The 23,697-nt window shown below is 45.8% G+C and overlaps 1 protein-coding gene across 1 annotated transcript; it reads right to left on the reverse strand.

Moving 5' to 3' along the window:
• Positions 1 to 7,437: 7,437 nt before the first annotated feature.
• On the reverse strand, positions 7,438 to 22,558 carry LOC136161358 (cytochrome P450 2B4-like). Its single transcript, XM_065926162.1, has 9 exons — positions 22,388 to 22,558; positions 16,864 to 17,026; positions 16,567 to 16,716; positions 15,113 to 15,273; positions 13,502 to 13,678; positions 12,901 to 13,042; positions 10,996 to 11,183; positions 10,681 to 10,822; positions 7,438 to 7,933 (listed from the first exon to the last, which is right to left on the reverse strand). The coding sequence occupies exons 1-9, from the start codon at positions 22,556 to 22,558 to the stop codon at positions 7,743 to 7,745; spliced, it is 1,485 nt and encodes a 494-aa protein (XP_065782234.1). The 3' UTR covers positions 7,438 to 7,742.
• Positions 22,559 to 23,697: the final 1,139 nt, after the last annotated feature.

A 23,697-nucleotide genomic window follows, 5' to 3' on the forward strand; every position in this document is an offset into this window, starting at 1 on the left:
ATTGATTCTTCCAATCCATTAACACGGTATGTTTCTCCATCTGTTTGTGTCCTCTTTGATTTCTTTCATCAGTCTTTTATAGTTTTCTATGTATAGGTCTTTTGTTTCTTTAGGTAGATGTACTCCTAAGTATTTTATTCTTTTTGTTGCAATGGTGAATTGTATTGTTTCCTTAATTTCTCTTTCTGTTTTTTCATTGTTAGTGTACAGGAATGCAAGGGATTTCTGTGTGTTAATTTTATATCCTGCAACTTTACTATATTCATTGATTAGCTCTAGTAATTTTCTTGTAGAGTCTTTAGGGTTTTCTCTGTCGAGGATCATGTCATCTGGAAACAGCGAGAGTTTCACTTCTTCCTTTCCTATCTGGATTCCTTTTATTTCTTTTTCTGCTCTGATTGCTGTGGCCAAAACTTCCAACACTATGTTGAATAGTAGTGGTGAGAGTGGACACCCTTGTCTTGTTCCTGATTTCAGGGGAAATGCTTTCAATTTTTCACCATTGAGGGTAATGCTTGCTGTGTGGTTTGTCATATATAGGTTTTATTATGTTGAGGTATGTTTCTTGTATTCCTGCTTTCTGGAGAGTTTTAATCATAAATGAGTGTTAAATTTTGTCAAAGGCTTTCTCTGCATCTATTGAGATAATCATATGATTTTTATCTTTCAATATGTTAATGTGGTGTATTACATTGATTGATTTGCAGATATTAAAGAATCCTTGCATTCCTGGGATAAACCCCACTTGGTTATGGTGTATGATTTTTTTTAATATGTTGTTGGATTCTGTTTGCTAGAATTTTACTAAGGATTTTTGCACCTATGTTCATCAGTGATATTGACCTGTAGTTTTCTTTCATTTTTTTTTTTTTTTGTGTGTGTGTGGCATCTTTGTCTGGTTTTGGAATTAGGGTGATGGTGGCCTCATAGAATGAGTTTGGAAGTTTACCTTCTTCTGCAATTTTCTGGAAGAGTTTGAATAAGATAGGTGTTAGTTCTTCTCTAAATTTTGGTAGAATTCAGCTGTGAAGCCATCAGGTCCTGGGCTTTTGTTTGCTGGAAGATTTCTGATTACAGTTTTGATTTCCTTGCGTGTGATGGCTCTATTAAGATCTTCTATTTCTTCCTGGTTCAGTTTTGGAAAGTTATATTTTTCTAAGAATTTGTCCATTTCATCCAAGTTGTCCATTTTATTGGCATAGAGCTACTGGTAGTAGTCTCTTATGATCCTTTGTATTTCGGTGTTGTCTGCTGTGATCTCTCCATTTTCATTTTTAATTTTGTTAATTTGGTTCTTCTCTCTTTGTTTCTTAATGAGTCTTCCTAATGGTTTGTCAATTTTGTTTATTTTTTCAAAAAACCAGCTTTTAGCTTTGTTGATTTTTGCTATGGTCTCTTTAATTTCTTTTGCATTTATTTCTGCCCTAATTTTTAAGATTTCTTTCCTTCTGCTAACCCTGGGGTTCTTCATTTCTTCCTTCTCTAATTGCTTTAGGTGTAGAGTTAGGTTATTTATTTGGCTTTTTTCTTGTTTCTTGATGTAAGCCTGTAATGCTATGAACCTTCCCCTTAGCACTGCTTTTACAGTGTCCCATAGGTTTTGGGTTGTTGTGTTTTCATTTTCATTCATTTCTATACATATTTTGATTTCATTTTTTATTTCTTCTATGACTTGTTGGTTATTCAGAAGCGTGTTATTTAGGCTCCATATGTTTGAATTTTTAACATTTTTTTCCCGGTAATTGAGATCTAATCTTACTGCACTGTGGTCAGAAAAGATGACTGGAATGATTTCAATTTTTTTTAATTTTCCAAGACCAGATTTATGGCCCATGATATGATCTATTCTGGAGGAGGTTCCGTGTACACTTGAGAAAAAGGTGAAATTCATTGTTCTGGGGTGAAATGTGCTATAGATATCGATTAGGTCTAGCTGGTCTATCGTGTCATTTAAGGTTTCTGTTTCCTTGTTAATTTTCTGTTTAGTTGATCTATCCATAGTTGTGAGTGGGGTATTAAAGTCTCCCACTATTATTGTGTTACTATTAATTTCCCCTTTCATACTCGTTAGCGTTTGCCGTACATATTGCCGTGCTCCTATGTTGGGTGCATATTTATTTATAATTGTTATATCCTCTTCTTGGATTGATCCTTTAATCATTATGTAGTGTCCTTCTTTGTCTCTTTTCACATCCTTTATTTGAAAGACTACTTTATCTGATATGAGTATTGCGACTCCTGCTTTCTTTTGTTCTCCCTTTGCATAAAATATTTTTTTCCAGCCCTTCACTTTTAGTCTGTATGTGTCTCTTGTTTTGCGGTGGGTCTCTTGAAGACAGCATATATAGGGGTCTTGTTTTTGCATCCATTCAGCCAATCTTTGTCTTCTGGTTGGGGCATTCAACCCATTTACATTTAAGGTAATTATTGATAGGTGTGGTCCCGTTGCCATTTTCTTTGTTGTTTTGGGTTCACGTTTATACAACCTTTCTGCATTTCCTGTCTAGAGAAGACCCTTTAGCATTTGTTGAAGAGTTGGTTTGGTGGTGCTGAATTCTCTCAGCTGTTGCTTGTCTGTAAAACTTTTGAATTCTCCTTCATATCTGAATGAGATCCTTGCTGGGTACAGTAATCTAGGCTGTAGGTTATTCTCTTTCATTACCTTAAGTATGTCCTGCCATTCCCTTCTGGCCTGGAAGGTTTCTATTGATAGATCAGCTGTTATCCTTATGGGAATCCCTTTGTGTGTTATTTGTTGTTTCTCCCTTGCTGCCTTCCATATTTGCTCTTTGAGTTTGATCTTTGTTAATTTGACTAATATGTGTCTTGGGGTGTTTCACCTTGGGTTTATCCTGTTTGGGACTCTCTGGGTTTCTTGGACTTGGGTGGCTATTTCCTTCCCCATTTTAGGGAAGTTTTCAGCTATTATCTCCTCAAGTATTTTCTCATGGCCTTTCTTTTTGTCTTCTTCTTCTGGGATTCCTATGATTCGAATGTTGGGGCGTTTCACATTGTCCCAGAGGTCCCTGAGGTTGTCCTCATTTCTTTTGATTCTTTTTTCTTTTTTCCTCTCTGCTTCATTTATTTCCACCATTTTGTCTTCTACCTCACTTATCCTATCTTCTGTCTCCATTATTCTACTCTTGGTTCCCTCCAGAGTGTTTTTGATCTCATTTATTGCATTATTCATTTTTAATTGACTCTTTTTTATTTCTTCCAGGTCATTATTAAACATTTCTTACATCTTTTCAATCTTTGTCTCCAGGCTATTTATCTGTAACTCCATTTTGTTTTCAAGATTTTGGATCATTTTTACTATCGTTATTCTAAATTCTTTTTCAGGAAGAGTCCCTATCTCCTCCTCTTTTGTTTGACTTGGTGGGCATTTTTCATGTTCCTTTACCTGTTGGGTATTTCTCTGCCTTTTCATCTTGTTTAGATTGCTGTGTCTGGAGTGGGTTTTCTGTATTCTGGAGGTCTGTGATTCCTTTTTATTGTGGAGGTTTTTCCCAGTGGGTGGGGTTGGACAATTGGCTTGTCAAGGTTTCCTGGTTAGGGAAGATTGTGTCGGTGTTCTGGTGCGTGGAACTTGATTTCTTCTCTCTGGAGTGCAATGGAGTGCCCAGTAATGAGTTTTGAGATGTGTCTATGTGTTAGGTGTGACCTTGGGCAGCCTGTATGTTGGCATTCAGGGCTATGTTCCTGCATTGCTGGAGAATTTGCGTGGTATGTTTTGCTCTAAAACTTATTGGCTCTTGGGTGGTGGTTGGTTTCAGTGAAGGTATGGAGGCTTTTGGACGGTCTCTTATTACTTAAAGTTCTATGTAGTCAGGAGTTTTCTGGTGTTCTCAGGTTTTGGGCTTAAGTCTCCTGCCTCTGAATTTCAGTTTTATTCTTCCAGTAGTCTCAAGACTTGTCCTACTATACAGCACTGATAATAAAACTTCTAGGTTAATGGCAAAAGATTCTCCCCTGTGAGGGACATCCAGAGAGGTTCACAGAGTTACATGAAGAAGAGGAGAGGGAGAAGGGAGATAGAGATGAGCAGGAGGAGAAAAAGGGGAACTCAAGAGGTGAGAGACAGATCTACGCAGTTGTCTGCTCCCAAAGTGTTCTCCGTAGCCCAGACACCCACAAAGATTCACAGAATTGGATTGGGCAGAGAAGGGGAAAGGAGGAAATAGAGGTGTTCTGAGGTAGAAAACAGAGAGTCAAGATTGGGAAAGAGTAATCCACACACTCTTGAATAAAAATGGAAACTGAATATTGGATTCTTAAATGTCCGCAATTTATATCTTATATTGAAAAACAAAGATTAAAAATCTAGAGTAGAGGTTAGACTCTTAAAAATACTATATTAAAAACAAAAACCAAAACACACACACAAAAAATATATTAGAAGTATATATGAAGTTCGGTTTAAAAATAGGGCTTCTTTTTTTTTTTTGTAAGGTTATAGTGTAATGAAAATGAAAATTTAGGAGTAGTAGAGGAATAATAGAGGACTTTAAAAGGAAATAAGAGAAAAAGAAAAATAGAAAATAGAAAAGAAAAAGGAAAAAAAAGAAAAAACACAAGAAAAAATGTTTTTCCTAATTAAAAATATCATAAAAATCTATGAAAATGAAAGTTAAGGAGTAATGGGGGAGTAATAGGGAATTTTAAAAGAAAATAAAAGAGAAAAAATAAAAAAGAAAAAAAATTTTTTTAATTACTTTAAAAAAAAAAAAGTAAAAATATATCTAGGAATTTCTCTGGAGCTGTTGCGGTCAGTGTTGGTTCAGCTCAGTTTCAGATAGCTCCTCGTTCCAGCTTACACTTCTCGATATCTACAGGCCCCTTCCAGTGTAGCTGGTGTTACCTACAGGGATTTTAATCTGTTGCACCGGTACCTTCTGAAGCGGTTCCCTTTGTTTATTTGGCTTCTGTTTGCGGGTCTCTTCAGTGTCTAAGTTCCGCCCTGACACAGGCGGGTGGAGGTGGTCTCTTATTCAGGTAGCTAGTTCCGTCGTGTTGTGGGGAGGGGCTGGCGCTGCTTTCTCCGTCTGCACTGCTCAGGCTCCCAGCTGCTCTATATGGAGCGTGCCCTGCGCTGCGCACGGTTCCAGCCCTCCGGTGTTCCACAAAAGGGCGGAACAAAAAGCTGCGCCTGCTTTTTGCGCCTACCCAGTTAGAGCGGTTCAGGATGCCAGGGGCTTGACGGGGCACTCTCCCTGGGTGCGGTGCGCCTTCTGCCCTCCACGGTCCCAGCCTCAGTTTCTGCCGGTGCCAGTCAGGTGCGTGAGCCCTCTGCCCTCCACGTCCCCAGCCCCAGTCCCTGCCCACGCCGGTCGGGTGCCTGCGCCCTGTGTCTCGCCACGACCCTCCCGGCGGATGTCGACCATCCAGAATCTCAGGAGGTCTTTGATTAGAAACTGGGGGCCTGTTTGCAATGCGGTAGGGGATGCGGTCCGTGGGGCCGAAGCTGCCCTTTTCCCCTCCCCCCTGCCTCCAACCTCCAGCAGGGCTGGGCCCTGTGAGCTCTTCTCTGGACTTGCTCGGTCCCTTTGTTCTGTGAACGGGCAGCAGTGTGTTCGGGCTGGTTAATTTTCTCTCTTTTGCTGTCCCACAGTTTAAGTTGGTAACTCACAAAAGCTCCCTCCGATTGTCCTCAGGGCACTCAGGCCCGGTCCTTACCCTAAGCAATGCCGCCCGCTCCTCTCCATTCTGACCCCACTTGCTGGTGGCGGATATAGGCGTCTGGGGTACTTTTCTGCTGGGAGTTGCTTTTAAGCCCATGATTTCTGGGTTTTATTTATTTTTCCTCCCATTCAGGTTGCCCTCGGAGATTCAAAAACTTCCCCTAGACCCGCCAGTGCAAGGGTTTCCTGGTGTTTGGAAACTAAACTCCCTTACCGGGACGAATCTCAGTCCTTAGCTCTTTTGTCTCTCTTCTTATCTTTTATATTTTCTCCTACGTCCTTTCGAAGACACTGGGTTGCTTTTCTGGGCACCTGATGACCTCAGCTAGCGATCAGAAGTTGTTTTGTGAAGTTTGCTCTGCGTTCAGTTATTCTTTTGATGAATTTGTAGGAGAGAAAGTGATCTCCACGTCCTATTCCTCCGCCATCTTGGCTCCTCCCTCCCTTAAATCTTCTCTATGTCTGATCTTCTGTCTTGCTCCTCTTTTTCTCCAGGGGGACACACCACACGGCTTGCAGGATCTTAGTTCCCCAACCAGGGATAGAACCTGTGCCTCCTGTAGTGGAAGCATGGAGTCATAACCACTGGACCACCGGGGAATTCGCTCTGCCTCCCTCTTATAAAAACTCTTACTGTTACATTGGGTCCATCCAGATAATCCAGGTTAATCTCCCCACCTCAAGATCCTTAACTTCATCCCATATGGAAAAACCCCTATGCCATGAAAGATATTTTAACATATTCTCAGGGTGTATAGATTAGGACACAGAGAACCCTGGCACAAGGTGGGGAGATACTACACAGGACTTTGCAGGCTGGGTCCATGGCGAGTGACCCTGAGATGGACAGTCGTGCATAAGACCCCTGTTGGTTCTCATCACTCAATGGACATGAATGTGAACAAACTCCAGGAGACAGTGAAGGACAGGGAAGCCTAGCATGCTTTAGTCCATGAGGTCGCAAGGAGTCAGACATGACTTAGCGACTGAACAACAACAACAAATTCCTGAGGAAGGACCTGGGAGCCATGGAATGGTTTTGAGCAAGAGAGTGAGATGGTAAGATGTGTGCTTGGAAGGGACCGTGCTCTGGCTGCCAAGTGGAGAGTGACTGAGAGAACAGCTTGCCTCTCTTGACCTTGGCACAGATACATCCTTCCACCCCACTTCCTGATTTGCTGGTTGGTCTCCAACATCATCTGTGCCATGATCTTTGACCATTGTTTTGACTACAAGGATGAAGACTTCCTAGTGTTGCTGGCTGAAAACCTGCAGCATGTGGACAATTTGGGGGTCAAGGTACCTGCTGAAGCCACCCCAACCCCAATCGCACAGCCCTTCCTCCACAGTCCCTTCTTTCAGTTCAAATGTCTGCCAACATAAATAAGCCTGTATGTGTGTTCACCTCTTGGTTGGATACTGGAGACACACCAGGAGCCAAGATATACCTAGCTGTGTCATCAAGGGATGACAGACATGTGACCAAACCTGATAGCCCAGAGGGATCAGGGCCATGGCAGTCCATTCAGTCCATGCTCAGTGAACCTGCTCTCCTGTGCAGGGGGGTGGGAGGTGGGGCATTAGGGTGTGGGGAGGTGACTAGAGTGAGCTCAGGAATGCATAGATCATGGAATCCAAGGTGTGGAGAAAGGCAGGCTGTGGTTATTCTCAAGAGGGGAATATTCACTTGGGTAAGCTCTGGCCCCAAAGGCAGAACTGCTGAGAGATACTGAGGCAAGCTTTCATTCTTTGCTTCATTTATTTAGCCAAAGATATATATACACACATATATATACATGTTTATGTATATATGTACACATCACTCGTGGAATTCTATTAATTGGTGGAAGGAAACACCTCCTTGAGTTTAGAAGAGCTGCCGAAGGGCAGAAGAGGTGAGATGGAGATGGGACTTTCCCAAGGAGGTGGCATCCATGGAGGGGAGGGATGCTGGCTCACAGCACAGTCTTTTCAGAGGCAGAAAGACAGGGAGAGAGGTCGGGGGGCATTCTCTGCAGAGGTGGGGACACACATGACCCTGGTATCCTTGATTGGCTTCCCTCAGCCTCTTTGGCGGGGCAGGAACTGGATCTGGTAGCTGGGGGGCACTCTGCCCACCCCACTCTCCCGGGGAGTAAGGTTAATGTCCTCAGGGGCCACGGGGGTGGCCACGGAGAAGTTCTGGAGGATGGTGGTGAAGAAGAGGAATAATTCGGTGCGGGCGATGCCTTCGCCAAGACAGATGCGCTTCCCTGTGGGGACAGAACAGAGGTTCACAAGGTGGACACGAGGCACAGAATCTCGGATCACGGTGTGCACTGGGAGCGGAAGCACACACTTTGCCTGCTCACACCCCAAAGCCCAGACACCTGTGTTCATTGCAATAAAGTTGCGTGGGATTAGCCTTTAACCTGTAGCCACAGGAGACTCTTAGAGGCTTTCGAAACTCTCTGAAAGTAAGTGCCAATTGTGTGGTGGATGTACCTTGCTCATGTTTCTGAGACAGTTTGTAAGCTTCTGTTCAATTTCCAGAGAGTTCCGTGGCCCCAGAGAATGGAACAATGCTTGATTGTGTGTGTGTGTGTGTGTGTGTGTGTGTGTGTGTGTGCATCTGCCTGCACATACAGACCAGTGCATATTTCTGGCTTAATATTTTTCATGTCTGTCATACCTAATATGGGAAGAATGGTACCTATCTAGAAGGGTTCTTTTGAAGAAAAAATTTATTGTTTTCTAAAATTTTTAGAAGGCCTGAACAGTTCAGTTCAGGTCAGTCGCTCAGTCGTGTCCGACTCTTTGAGACCCCATGGACTGCAGCATGCCAGGCCTCCCTGTCCATCACCAACTCCTAGAGCTTATTCAAACTCATGTCCATAGAGATGGTGATGCCATCCAACCATCTCATCCTCTGTCATCCCCTTCTCCTCCTGCCTTCAATCTTTCCCAGCATCAGGGTCTTTTCATGTGAGCCAGTTCATCTCATCAGGAGGCCAAAGTATTGAAGCTTCAGCTTCAGCATCAGTCCTTCAGGGTATTCAGGACTGAATTCTTTTAGGAGGGACTGTTAGTAAAGGCAAATGTAGGGACTACCTTGTGTTGGTCTCTGGGTATGTGTGGTGGGGAGTTTGTATGCCAGGTGTCTGCCTGGCCCTATGTATATTTTCATATCTGTGTGTTTTCTTATCTCAGCCTGGCAACCATGGGCTCCACGAGTTCTGAATTAAAAAAAAACAAACATACATAACGTTGTGTGCAGGGACTGATGGTCATGGGATGTGAGTGGACAGCTTCCATGAGATTCTCGGAGGCATATGGATCCCCCCACCACAGTTCTAAACCATGAACCTGGAGTGAAGGGAGAATGGAAGGAGCCAGAAGAAAGGCTGAGACCCTGACAGCCTCTCCCTTTTAAAAAAAAAAAAAATTAATTTGATTTGATTTTTTTTTGGCTGCTCTGAGTGGCCTTTGGGAACCTCAGTTCCCTGACCAAGGATCGAACCATTAGTCCCTGCTGTGGAAGCCCAGAGTCAACCCCTGGATGGCCAAGGAATTCCCCCTCAAGGTTTCCAAGTGGTGAGACTTTATGCCCATTGGAGGTAACTGGAGAAGGGTCGATACCAGGCTTCCCTATCCTTTACCATCACTGAGAGTTTGCTCAAAGTCATGTCCATTGACTCAGTGATACTATCGAACCATCTCATCCTCTGTCGCGCTCTTCTCCTCCTGCCCTCAGTCTTTCCCAACATCGGGATCTTTTCAAATGAGTCAACTCTTCACATCAGGTGGCCAAAATATTGGAGCTTTGGCTTCAGCATCAGCCCTGCTAATGATTATTTAGGGTTGATTTCCTTCAGGATTCACTGGTTTGATCGACTTGTCATCCAAGGGATTCTCAAGAGACTTCTCTAGCACCACAATTCAAAAGCATCCCTTCTTCAGTGTTCAGCCTTCTTTATGGTCCATCTCTCACATCCATACATGACTAATGAGAAACCATAGCTTTGACTATATGCACCTTTGCGGCAAAGGTCTCTGCTTTTTAATACCCCGTCCAGCTTTGTCATGGCTTCTCTTCTAAGGAGCAAGCATCTTTTCAATTCATGGCTGCAATTATCATTCGCAGTGATTTTGGAGCCCAAGAAAATGAAATCTACCAGTTTCCACTTTCTCCCCATCTATTTGCCATGAAGTGATGGGACCGGATGCCATGATCTTCATGTTTTGAATGTTCTTTCACCCTCATCAAGTGGCTCTTTAGTTCCTCTTCACTTACCTTCTTCTTCACCTTTCTCTTCTGTATTCCATGTCCCAGTATCCCTGAGTTCACACTCAGATGAGCCATGCCATCTCCACCTTCAGGCTCTGCCCTTACTCCTCCCTCTGAGGGAACATGCCTTCCAGTGGCTGGTTGATACTCCCCCATGAGGTCATAGCTTAGAAGGCTGTTTAGGGTAAGCTTTTCCTCACAGACCCACCAGGAGTAGTCAGTATTTCCTATTTGATGTTCCCAAAGCCCCCATTAGAGTACTTATCATAACTATGATTCGTTACATGAAGAAGAGTTGGCCTCTGAGCACTTACATTAGCCAGGGAGTTCTAAGCCCACTGCAACATTTATTCATTTATAGATTTTTCTGTAAACATATAACGCATGCTTATCTCTCTTGTTGGACTGTAAACTTCCTGGGGCTGGAACTGTGTCTCTTTGTGACTTGTCTGATGGGTTATCTTCAACCTCTGATAAAATGTTTGGCCCATAGTGGTGCTCAAAAGATTTAATACCTGTGTGTAGAGAGGTATAATTGTTGCCCAACGAGAAAGTTGTGCCTTTTAGATGTGATCTTGGTTCTCAAGCCCCCTCTAGGATTGGTGTGAAGATGAGATAGTTAATACAGGTAAAGCAGCTGGCACAGATAAACTGCCCAATGAACAAAGACCTCTCTTTGATTGTCCTCAAGAGTTCATGGCACCTGCACTCTGGAATGCAGGCCCAGCTTACCTATGGAGAAGGGCATAAAAGCGTCAATTTTCTTCACCGCCCCATTGGCATCCAGAAAGTGGTTAGGGTTGAAGTCATCTGGTTTCTCAAAGTAATGCGAGTCGTGGAGAGCAGAGGTCAGGATGGGATAGACTTCTGTGCCCTGAGGGAGGGTCACAAGATTGGAAGATATCTCCATTTCCTCATCCAACACCCCCCTACACATCATGAGCCAAGGGTGAGTGATAAAACCAAGAAGAGGTCAAGGCTGGGAGATGAAAGGGAACCCAGGAGAACCACATGAGGGAGATATGGCAGCCCAGTGAGGTGCTGTACCTTGGGGAGGATGTACCCTCGGAAATGAGTGTCTTCAGTGACCATGTGGGGCATGCCCATGGGGACGAGGTCCGAAAATCTCTGAATCTCATGGATGACTGCGTCTGTGTATGGCATTTGGGCTCTGTCATCCAGGGCTGGAGGGCGATGTGAGCCAATCACCTGGTCAATCTCCTTGTGGATTTTCTCTGCACAGAAGAGTGAGACCAGTGAACCTCAGTTATAGAGACATTTCACCAGGAACACTGCTTTCTATGTTGGTACACAGTTCAATGTTCTATGAACATTGGTCCATTCATTTCCAGGCCAATAAGCCCGGAAAACCCATAGGAAATGGTTAGATCATTGACAGTCCTCTGAGTAACCAGCTTGGAGTGGGAGGAGAAATGGGAAAAATACAAGAATTTTCACTCTTTAATATGTAATGAACATTATGGATTCTCTCCCAACATACACAAGCAAACACACACACACACACATGTGAACCTCAGTTTTGCTCAGAATTTCAGACTAAGAACTCAACGCTATGAACCTATCAAGGTTCCTCCTCTAAGATGAGTAGAAAATGAACTAATATTTATCGTGTGATATTATAGATGAGGCATTGTGCTAGGTCCTCAGGAATATAATAGTAAAACACATCAGTGGATTAATCCATGAACAACTGGAGAAATAAATGAGTTCATCAATCATTTGATCAATTAGGAGATTAATTCATGAGTGGCTGCTGCTGCTGTTGCTGCTAAGTCGCTTCAGTCGTGTCTGACTCTGTGCGACCCTATGGACAGCAGCCCACCAGGCTCCTCTGTCCCTGGGATTCTCCAGGCAACAACACTGCAGTGGGTTGCCATTTCCTTCTCCAATTCGTGAGTGGAAAGACTGGTAAATGGAAGAATGCTAACAAATGGATATATTTTTAACTTATCAAAGAGTAATTTATTTTTAAATGATCCATAGACAAATATATAAATGAACTTGATGAACCAATACTTCATATGAACGGTTGGATGGCTAAACTTATGGAAGAACATGTGAATGAATACATTTAAAGGAACAGGTAAACAGAGGAATAAGTGGGTGGTTGGATGGATTGCATGATAGATATATAAATCAAGGGTGAATAAATGAGTGCGTAAATAAATAAATGAAAAGATAGATGGATGAAGGCTGAAGTGAAAAACAAGCAATGGAAGGATTAAGGTATGTAACCTAGTTTTAGAAAAACAGATGGATGCATGAATAAATGAAGAAAAGATGAATTAGTGACAAACACTTCATTCAATGAATCACCGTTTCAATAGATGAATAGATGAATCAGTTTGTCCATATAAGCATGCATGTACACATCCTAGATGTTTCATAGATGAAAGATCTGAGTGCACCGATTCATTAATGAGTTGAAAGGACAGATGGGCAAATGAGTGTGTTGATCTTTAAGTGATAGAAGAAACAGTGGGAAAACAGATTGACAGATTTTGTTTTTTTCTAGCCACGCTGCGCTACTTGCCATATCTTAGTTTCCTGACCAGGGATTGAACCCAGGACCATGGTAGTGAAAGTACTGAGTCCTGGGCACTGGACCTCAAGAGAACTCCCCAGATTGACAGATTCTTCATTCATCCATCCACCAACAGGCCTGGTTTAGTTGGGTAGATCATTCAAAACCTGCACTGCTCGGGGGACACTCCTGGTGGTCCAGGGGTTAAGGCTGCTCACTGCCAGACCATGGGGTGCAAAGCCATGCCTGGTCAGGGGTGAAGGGAAACAGAAAAACAAAAACAACCTAAGGCTCCTGGTGTAAGAGGGGAAAGCTGCCTCTCGCCTTCACCAAAGACCTCTAGCCCCATTTCTGGACCTGCAGAGGGGTCAGAAGCCCCTCCCAGTGTCCGTCCCCGGCCTGCCCACCTGCAATGTGCGGGTACTTGAGCATGAGCAGGAACCCGTAACGGAGCGTGGTGCTGGTTGTCTCCGTGCCAGCAAAGAAGAGCGACAGAACAGACATGACGAGGTTCCGATGATCGAACTGGCTTTGGGGGTCGGACTTATCCTGAATCCAGACGGGTGGGGCTCACATCAGGGGAGGCCGGGGGCCTGCTGCCCACACCTCTTCTCTCCGGGTCCCTCCGCCTGTTTCTGGCCCTTTCCCCTTTCCTCTATGCTCTGTGTGTCCCACCGTCTCTCTATCTCGGTCTCAATCTCCCTTTGCTCTGTCTTGCTCTGTTTCAATCATCTTTCATCTCTTTGGTGTGTTTGTCCCCCTCCCTCCCCCAGTCTCTCTGCCTCTGTGACTCTTTTCACCAGCTGCTGCATTTTCCCCCTTGTCCTGTATTTCCCATACCTCTGTCTCCTCCACGCAACTCCCCCCTCTTTACTCTCTCCCTCTGCTCCCTTCCACATCTCCCCTCCCCTCTCCCTTCCGCCCACTGCTCTACTCCTTTCCCCACCCGTTTCACTCTACATCTTTTGGTCTCCTCCACTCCACCCCATTGCCTCTTCCAAATCCCACTTTTTCCATGCGGAGCAGGTAGCAGTCAATGAAATCCCGGGGGGCATTGGGGTCGAGGGTCTCACGGTGCTTCTCCACACTGCGGCCAATGAAGACGTTGATTTCCTGCAGGTCTTTGTAGATTTGCCTGTGTGAGCCAGGAAAGTACTTCAGGAAGCTGGGGTACAGTTCAAACAGCTGCAGGAGAGAAGGGACTGTGAGGCCCTTGCAGGGTTGAACTAGCGGGTCACAGGGAGGGACAGTCCTTCTGCCCAGTACCCTCACAGGGGATCTCTGTTTTCCTGTCTCTCTCTCCATCTCTCTCTGCCTCTCTGGGGTGTCTTCGTCTCCCTGTCTCTGTCTCTCTCTCCACCTCTCAGGCTCTGTCTCCCTCCGGCCCTCACTCTGTATCTGAGCCCCTCACTCACTGCTTCTGTGTCTCCTTTGTGTAAGAGATCACATTTTCTCTTTCTGCATCTTTGTGTCTCCTTGTGTCTTCTTGTTAGTCTCTGGTCCACCTGTCTCTCTCTCGTTTCTACCTCTCCTCATCTCCATGGGTCTCCTGCTCATCCACCCTCTGCCCTGCCCCTGCCTACCCCAGCCAGTTTCTCTCTTCTACTCAAAACTCTTTCTGCCTCTTTCCACCTCCTGCATCATCCTTGCTGTGTCAGGCATTGATAACACGATGCTTACACAAAATGAAGCTCCTGACAGTCTGGGAGCATATGTCTATGGCTTTGCCTAATGAGAAATGTAACTTCTAACTTGTTGCCAACAATTGCAAGAAATGCAGCATAGTATAAACTATGATGTGGAATTCCTCCTTCACCTGTCCTTCAAGGGATAACATGGTTAACTGTTTGGCAGAACTCCTTCCAGACTTTTCTCCTCTCTGTGGTTCTCTGTGAGAGAAGAAAATTGAAACCCCGAGTTGGACTTGTGCAAGTACTCATCTGAACCTCCTTGCAGATTTTCCAGGCCTGACTCTCCACTAGGAGGTCATGGGAATTTGGATTTGTGATATTCATTCCTGTGACTCTAACCTGCACTCTCGGTTGAGAACAACAGCCAGGCAGACTTTTCTGAAGTTTCACTTTTTACCTTAACATACAATAGGGGTGGGGCTTCCCTGGTGTCTCAGAAGGTAAAGAAATCTGTCTGCAATATCAGGGGTCTGGAAGATGCCCTGGAGGAGGAAATGGCAACCCCTTCCAGCATTTGTGCCTGGAGAACTGCATGGACAGAGGAGGAGCCTGGCTGGCTACAATCCCCAGGATCACAAAGAGTCAGAACAACTGACCGACCAACACTTTCAATTATTGCAATAGGGTTATTTCTAGGTTAATTGAGAAAGACACACTTGATCTTTTTGTTTTAAGAGAGGAGCAGGTTCATGTGTGTGTCTTTGAGTCCTCTTTCTGTTTCTCCCTCCTCCATCACTCCCCTTTCTTCCTCTTACTCTCTCAGTCCTTGTCTCACCATCTCTCCCTTCCCCCAGGCCTCTGTGTCCCTGCCTCTCTCTCTCTCTGTTGTCTTTGCCCCTCTTCTGGCTGGAAGCTGCATTTCTGGTTCCCAAAAGCAAATCACCCCTCTCCCATGCCTGGATGTCACCCAAGCTCTGCCCTCCCGGACCTGGCTGGACAGCGAGCTGATGAGCAGGAAAGATTGGAAGATAAGGTCCAGCAGCCTCAGGAACTCAGGATCTCTGTAGTCAAAGCGTTTTCCAAAGACAATGGAGCAGATGATGTTGGCGGTGATGGAGTGGAAGTAGAAGACGGGATCCTGGAGGGCTCCTAGTGGGAAAGGGGTGGGTTGCAAGACACAGACTCTAGTGCCAGGGGAGCTGTCTCTGTGTGACTCTCCTCTATCATTCAGTCACAATAAAAGAACCAAAAACAGCCTCATCACAGCCAACACTCACTAGCCTAGAAGTTGTGCAGGCCCTATTCTAAGCACTTCACATATTATTTTATTAAATTCTCATCTCAGTCCTGTGAAAAAGGTGCAGAGCACGTGTTCAATCAATTGCAGGTGCCTTTGACAAAGCTCTCTTCTCCTGATCCCTTAACTGTCCGCCCTCCCCCACCCCCCCCAACTTTTTCATCCACCCCTAGAGCTCTCTGGTCCTCTGGGAACTGCTCTGCGCTTGATTGTTGGTGTCTGGATGGGCCAAGCTCCCCCCAGGAGGAGGGAGGACGGGCTGTGCACCCAGGAGTATAGGTCATTGCGGCCTCTCCCTGGGTCTCTCCTGACCACTGTCTCTTTTTCATTGCACATCCTTTTCTGGGCCTCTCTGTCTCTCTCCAATCTTCATGCCTCATTTTCTCCCTGCCATTGTTCCTTCCTATCTCTCTGAGTCTCTTCTCGTTTTGCCGCAATCCCTCCATCTCTGTCTCTTTCTTCCTCTCTGTGTCTCCATTTGAATCACTCTGTCTCCTCTTGTCTTATTCTGAGTCATTCTGTCATTATACCTCTATAGCTGCCCGTGGCTCTGCCTGTTCCTCCCAGACTCTCCATTTATGTCAAAAAATCTCTTAAGAATGCATCTTGTCATCTCTATGTCTCAGTCAGGAAGTTTCTTAGGAATCCTAAAGCCCCCAGAAGTGCTCACCAGAATTTCTAAGAGCAGAAAACCCCGACTGCCCCCCTCGCTCCCTGCCAGTTGTTCACCCAAAGAAAGGAAAACACAGTTTGTCCTTTTTTTGAAATGTCTGTTTTCTCTTTTTTTCTCTTTGTTTTCTTTTTATTGAAGTCACATTTTGGCCCTTGACAGATACAATCAAACCATGAACCGGTTCCCTTGAAAACAGGCAACTAACTTGCTATTTACTGTGAGTTGTTTTTGTGTTCCTCTTGGCACTCCATGCCTGTATCTCTCCTGCCCCCCGCATTTCTCACCTACCCACCTCTGCCCCATCTCTTTGCCCCTCTCCCGGTCCCTCCTCCTCTGCTGGCCTCCCAAGCTCTGTCTCCTCTCTGTCTCCGCATCTCTCTCTCTCTGCCCACATGTACCCTCTGTCTTGGGCTACTGTGCTCACAGGGCTTCCCCGTGTTCCTCTCCTGCCCACACCCACCCCAGGGCTCACCCTGGGATTTCCGCAGCTCCTCCACCAGACACTGAGCCTCCTCCTGAATCCGCTCCTCCACGCTCCGCTTTCCCATCCCGAAGTCCCTCATGGTGGCCAGAGAGAATCTCCGAAGGGCCTTCCAATGTTCCCCGTTGGCAAAGACAACACCTAGGGTTTAGGAGAGGCTTGGGTTGCAGAGAAATTTTCAAGGAGTCTCCGGGTCCCGCTCCACCCCCTATCTTCCATTCCCAGACTCACCCTCCCCCATCCCCATCCTCATCCCCTGTCCCCTCCCAGTGGGCCTGAGGCCCTTACCGTATCCCTGGAAAACTGGGTCAACAACGGCGATCTTCGCTCGCCCAGAGAAGGCTTCGGCATGGTCCACCAGGGCCTCCCGAATGGCCTCTGTTCCCCATATGATGACCACTGGCCTTGGTCCCAGGTACACCGTGAAGACATCCCCATATTTCTGTTGGAACTGCCAAGCACACCCACAGCCAGGGCTGCTGTTAGTCAGCATGCACCGCTGTCCCCATCTCCATTTTTAAACCAGGAAAACACTTGTGTGTGTGTGTGTTAGTCACTCAGTTGTGTCTGACTCTTTGTGACCCCATAGATTGTAGCCCGCCAGACTTCTCTTTCCATGGAAGTCTCCAGGCAAGAATACTGGAGTGGGTTGCCATCCCCTTCTCCAGGGGATCTTCCCTAATCAAGTACTGAACCTGGGTCTCCTGTATTGTAAGCAAACTCTTTACAATCCAAGCCACCAGGGAAGCCCTAAAACACTTACATATAGATTGGTAATCAAACACTTACATATAGATTGATAACTACCCACTGACCGAAGACCTTACACCCCAGCCTGCCGTTTTGTTTCCCAGAACCCAGCAACTAAAAGATTAACCCAAGACCCAGCCCAGTCCACACTGGTTGGCTTGGTTGGTGTCTTAAGCAGTGTGTGTGTGTGCTAAGTCACTTCAGTCGTGTCCAACTCTTTATGATCTAATGGACCGTAGTCTGCCAGGCTCCTGTATGCATAGGATTCTCCAGGCAAGAAGACTGGTGTGGGTTGCCATGCTCTCTTACAGGGGATCTTTCTGACCCAGGGATCAAACCAACAACTCTGACATCTCCTGCATTGCCAGGGCAGTTCTTTACCACTGTCACCACCTGGAAAGCACCCTAAGAAACACAGATGCTTAAATATTTCTATTAAGAGTTTCACCCCAGCCCAGGTGATATTAGTTGAGTCTGGTGAGATCACTGGCATCTCAATTGAAAAATCATCCTTCTTGGAACTTCCGTGGTGGTCCACTGGCTAAGACTCTGAGCTCCCAATGCAGGGGCCCATATTCAACCCCTGCTCAGGGAACTAGATCCCACATGCCGCAACTAAGCATTTGCATTGCACAGTGAAGAGCAACTAATACCTAGCACAGGAAAAATAAATAAATAAAATATATTTCTAAAAAACTATCTTGTGACCCACGTTCAACCCCCACCTGCCTCCTGGCAATTTCCCCAGAGATCCAACCACCTACTTGGGAGGCATGAAGCTAAAGTGATAGCCTTCTGGGGGTTTTCATGAAATTTGAAAAATTATAAAATCAAGTTTTGCCACTGGGTCAACAGCTCAACAGTATTTATTGAAGCTGGAGGCATCAATACTAAGTAACTCAGCCACTTCATTCCCAGAAATACACTCAACTAAAATGCATACATGTGCTCAGCAAAATAAAAAGCAAGGAGATTCACAGATGCATTATAATAAAATACTCTGCAACATAGGGAATAAACAACTAGTGATGAATTCATAATGTGGGCTAATATGCAGCCATGGTAAAAAACAAACCACTGCTACATCCAACAATAAGAATAAAACTCACAGATGTAATGCTGAGTGAAAGCAACCAGATCCAGAAGAGCTCATAAGTCATAATTCTATTTATATGAAATTCAGAAACAGATAACAGGAGCGTATGGTGTGAGAATAATAGGAGGTGATGACTGGAAGGGGGACTTAAGGAGGTTTCTGGGCATGAGCCAAGTTGTTACGTATCTGTATGTCAACTCCATTAGTATGTTCCTTTGAAAAAATTCACTGAATTGAGCACTTAGGATTTGTGTACTTTACCCTAAAGGTTAAACTTCAATTACATGTTGACTTACAGAAGAAGAAAGACAAACACCATATGATATCACTTATACGTGGAATCTAAAGTATGACACATCAGGGAACGAAGATTCTGCATGCTGCACAACGTGGCCAAAGAAATAATAATTAAATTAAGGTAACACAGTGCAGAAAAAATAAATTTAAAAAGTGACACAAATGAAACAAATATGATACAAATTAACATACCTAAGAAACAGAAACAGAATCGCAGACATAGAGGAGAAACAGGTTGTTGTCAACGGGAAGATATGGGGAGGGAGTGGGAGACTGGGCACAGCAAATGTAAGCTTTTAGACATGGAAAGGATAGACAATGAAGTCCTATTGTGTAGCACAGGGAACTACATTCAATATCCTGAGATAAACCATAATGGAAAAGAAGATTTTTAAAAAGGAATGCATATATATGTACAACGGAATCACTTTTCTGTACAGCAAAAATCAGCAAAACTTGGTAAATCAACGATACTGCAATTTCAAAACTTGATTAAAAACTGGACTTAAAATGATAAGAAAGATAAGTTTATTGAAAACTCTCTCACCATGATGTCTGCAAACCCTCTTTGCTGGTCTCCTTACTTCCTTTCCTGTGCTACACACAATCCTTTCACTACACACCCCACCCTATCTTGAAACCAGAGCTACCTCATTAAAATGTAAATTAATTAATATCCCTAACCTGTTTCAAACCATCCAGCACTCCTACTACCCTGAGGCTGAGACCTGAAGTTTCCCCATGGTGGACAGAGCCCTACACGATGTTGCCCGATCACCCCTCTGATATCTGCACCCAGTCACACAGACCCTGCGATCACACAGCTCCAGGCTCTCTGTGGTTCCCCAAACATGCTGAGCTTGCTCCTGCTTCTGAGTTCTGCCACTGACACCTGTTGCTCATTGATGCCATCCACAGGCATCTTTCAGGGTGTCTGATCAGCAACAAGGTAAGATGGAACCTTTCCTTCACCACTCATTCTAAAGTAGCTTCAAGTAGCTCCTGTCACTTTTGTAAAAAATTATTTATTTTTAATTAGAGGATAATGACTTTACAACATTATGTTGGTTTCTGCCATATGTCAACATGAATCAGTCGTAGGTATACCTATGTCCCCTCCCTCTTGAACCTCCCTCCCACCTCCCACCCCATCCCACTGCTCTAGTTTGTCACAGAACACTGGTTTGTGTCTCCCACCACTGTAGAAAATATCACCTTGTTTTATTATAATCATAGTTCTTACCAACCTAATGTTTCCTTCTCTGTTTGTGTGCCCTAATGCCACATCATCAATGCCTAGAATGTTTCCTGGCACAAAGAAGGTGCCTAGTAAGTTACCATTGAATGAATGAATAAATGAATGAATAGATCGAGTAACTTCTTTTTAATGAGCACTTACTGTATACCAAACTCCAGGCACTATCTAGTCCTCCCAAGTCTCTTATGAGGCAGGCATTCTTATCATCATGACCTCATCTTGCTGAAGAGAAGCTAACACTCAATGAGTAAGAGTTGAATCTGGAACACAAACCCTCATCCATCTGACTCCAGAATGATTTGAAAGTAAATCATGACACCTACTCACCTATGACCTCTCTTTCCCTCCGTCTCTCTATCTCTCTCAACCTCTCTCTCTCTCTCTCCAAAGACACAATGAGAATGGAGGATCATGGGGAATTCCCTGGTGGTCCAGTGGTTGGAATTCCAAGCTCCCAGGGTAGGGGACACGAGTTCAATCCCTGGTTGGAGAATTAAGATCCCACATGCCCCGTGGCACGACAGGAAAAAAAGAGGATCACGGACACACAGAGGATCCTTGCAAGAGCTATAGAAGAGATTTAGGGGGTCTGTAACTAGCAAAAAGTTATGCCAAATGCATGTGAATATTTACAGATGAGTGTATCCACTGTGCCTTAAACTCCCAAAGAATTTACTGATCCCCAAGTTGTCAGGAGACCCAGGAGAAGGTGTTGTGATCCCTGGGTTGGGAAGATCCCCTGGAGTAGAACATGGCAACCCACACCAGTATTCTTGCCTGGAGAATCCCATGGACAGAGCAGCCTGCCAGGCTACAGTCCATAGGGTCACAAAGAGTCGGACATAACTGAGTGTGCATGTGATAACAATAAATAAAATAACAAATTATTAGGCAGCTTCCATCTATGAAGGAGATGAGAAGGCCTCCATGCTGGACTCGCACATCCTATCTCTGAAGTCCCAGGGTGTAACTACAGTCCAGTGCCTTCCCCGGGCTGACCTCACTCTCTATTTCTCTAAGGTGAGGGCGACTCCTCTTCTAGCCCACAAGGTGTTGTAAGCAAGGCCTAATGAATTCGCCACACAATACAGGTAAATCTTAGCCACTTAATTCTGAGTGAAGAAACTAAGTCCAGGTATTTCCACCAAAGTCCATAGTGTCCACCCCTGTGATGAAAACTAAATAATACGCACTCAGGGCCTCCACATCTGTGACAAAACACTCTCCCTTAAAATCAAGGGTGGTCCAGGGATTAAAAACCCACTTTCCTATGCAGGGGACACAGGTTCGACCCCTGGTCGGGGAACTAAGATCCCACATGCCACAGAGGAAGTTAACGAGACTGCCGCAACTAGAGAGCTCTCGAGTCACAACTACTGAGCCTGCGCGCTCTAGAGCCCATGTGCTACAAGTGAAACTGGCACATCACAACTAGAGGAAGTTCACACAACACAGCAACGGACCAGCAGAGCTCAAAAAAACAAAACCACACAAGACAGATGACAAGCCCGAGACTCGGGAGTGTGGTCACTGCAGGGGCTGGGGGGAGGGGACAGAGCACTGGGGCTGCTGGGGTTACTGTCGAGTGTTCCCTGAGCCTGACCTGCTGGGCAGCGGGCTCACGGGTGCAGATGACATGGTGCGTTTGCTCGGTTGCTCAGTCATGTCTGATTCCTTGCAGCCCCATGGACTGTAGCCCCCCAGGCTCCTCTGTCCATGGAATTTTCCAGGCAAGACTACTGGAGTGGGTTGCCATTTCCTACTCCAAGGGATATTCCCTACTGAGGCTCGAATATTCCCCACTGACAGGCAGATTCTTTACCACTGCACCACCTGGGAAGCACATGGAATCCATTATTGATGCATAAATAGATCACCCATCATGAAATCATGAGCCGTGATACAGGGCCTAGTAAACAGTCCAGGGTCAGCTACTCATTGCACGTTAATGTTAACCATTGGTAAGAACTTTGGACCTGGTCTCCTCTGTTCCCCCTCCCACCTCCCCTTTGTCTGGTGCTGGCTGGGGCCAATCTTTGACAGCTTTTGTTGGCAGAGGAGAAAGCTATTGACTGGTACCACCACCTCTTCTCTCTCACTTCCTGTGGCAGGCAGGGACTCGGGAGAGGGGGACAGAGGAGCAGGGATTTCTATACCCCCGGCTCACACCCAGATACCACCTCACGCGCGCCCGCCCTCTCCAGGGACACTGCCCACACACCTCCAACTAAGCAAGGGATGCCCCTGACTGCCTGACTGCCATCCACCACACATCAGCTCCACATCCCTTCCTCCCGGAACTTCCCACAGCCCACCCCTGAGCCTGGAGGGATGCCTCACATTTCCTGATGAATGATCCCCAAGGACGGAGGCAAGGAGCCACCCTCAGACCCCGCCCACCTGAGTCTCACCCTCAGGAAGGATTTGAGCAGGCCTTTTCTGTCCATCTGCAGAAGGTTCCCCAGGAAGGGCAGGGGATGGGGGCCCGGTGGGAGGCGTCCATGGGCCTTTGGGTGGCCTCTGGCCAGCAGGACCCAGAGTCCGATGAGCAGAGCAAGGAGAAGGAGCACGCTGAGCTCCATGGCCGCTGTCTGACGGTCTCCCAACCTGCTGGACTTCTGGCTGAGCCTTTTATGCTAAGCCTGCCTCCTCACCCAGTTATGTAACATCACCCATAACTTGGCATCCTCTGAGAGTGTGAACTCAAAACTGAAGAAGCACATACTTCCTGCTCCTGCATCAGCTGACCTCCTCCCCTGATCTCTCTACAGCCCCGCTCCCCCCAGATGCTGGCAGAGACACCACGGTAGCCATAACAAGGTCCCCATGAGTCTGTTGACTTTTGTGGGTATGGGGAGCACCCGGTGTCTCCTGGCTTTAGCTGTGTTCGTGGGTTTCTGTTTAATACTTTGGTGCATACCTTCTTGCGTGTGTGTGCTTGCGTGATTCTTACACATGAAAGAGGGCTTGTGTTTATGTGAACATGCCCATGTTTATTTCTGCACATGAGTGTGAATGTGCTTATGCATATGTCTCTGCAAGTATGTGGATCTATGTATTTATGTGGTGTCTCACACGTGAAGTTGTGTTGTGTTTTCGTGGTGGTGGTGGTGGGATGGGTCTGTGTGTGAGTCTGTGTGTGCGTGTGTGTGTGTGTGTGTGTGTGTGTGTGTGCTCGCGCATCAGACAGTCCCTGTCATACAGAGCTTGCAGACACTCAGCCTTTATCTCTCCAGCCCCACCTCCTTTGCCCTCCCTCCTGTGAGAGCCACAGATGGGAGAGGCAGGAGAAACGAAACAATTGGGGTGAGAGATACAGCGCTGGGGTCTTCAGATCTCTGATGCCCTGAGTTTTCTCCCTGCCTCCTGCTCCATCTTCAGAGCTGCCGGACTTTCCTCCATCCCCCAATGACAATCCGTGTGTGTGTGTCTCCCTCCTGCTGTCTCTCTCCGTCTCTGTGTCTGTTTCACTCCTTAAATTCTGAGCTCCAGGAGCAGAGACTGTGTGCAGTTAGATCAATGTCCACTCAGCTGGCCTGTCTCCAGCCTCCCCTGAGCATTTGGCAGCTCCATTTGTACTTACCAAATATGCTAATGATTCTGTCTGTGTCCACGTGTCGTGGCCTGAGTCTGGTTTTCCACCTCCCTCTGTCTCTCCTCTTTAGAAGGAGGGTGGCAGTCTCTTCCTTGCAATGTTGCACAAACCTCTTGAGGACCCAAA

This window comes from Muntiacus reevesi, chromosome 2 (genome assembly GCF_963930625.1).
Source record: "Muntiacus reevesi chromosome 2, mMunRee1.1, whole genome shotgun sequence".
Lineage (NCBI taxonomy): Eukaryota > Metazoa > Chordata > Mammalia > Artiodactyla > Cervidae > Muntiacus > Muntiacus reevesi.

Bases quoted from the DNA above. Each gene is read 5' to 3' on its own strand.
- LOC136161358 (XM_065926162.1), bottom strand. From the start codon at position 22,558: ATGGAGCTCAGCGTGCTCCTTCTCCTTGCTCTGCTCATCGGACTCTGG. The intron at 16,717-16,863 runs GTAAGGGCCTCA...CCTAAACCCTAG, and splicing joins CCCAGTTTTCCAGGGATACG to GTGTTGTCTTTGCCAACGGG. The intron at 15,274-16,566 runs GTGAGCCCTGGG...CTTTCCCACTAG, and splicing joins GGAGCTGCGGAAATCCCAGG to GAGCCCTCCAGGATCCCGTC.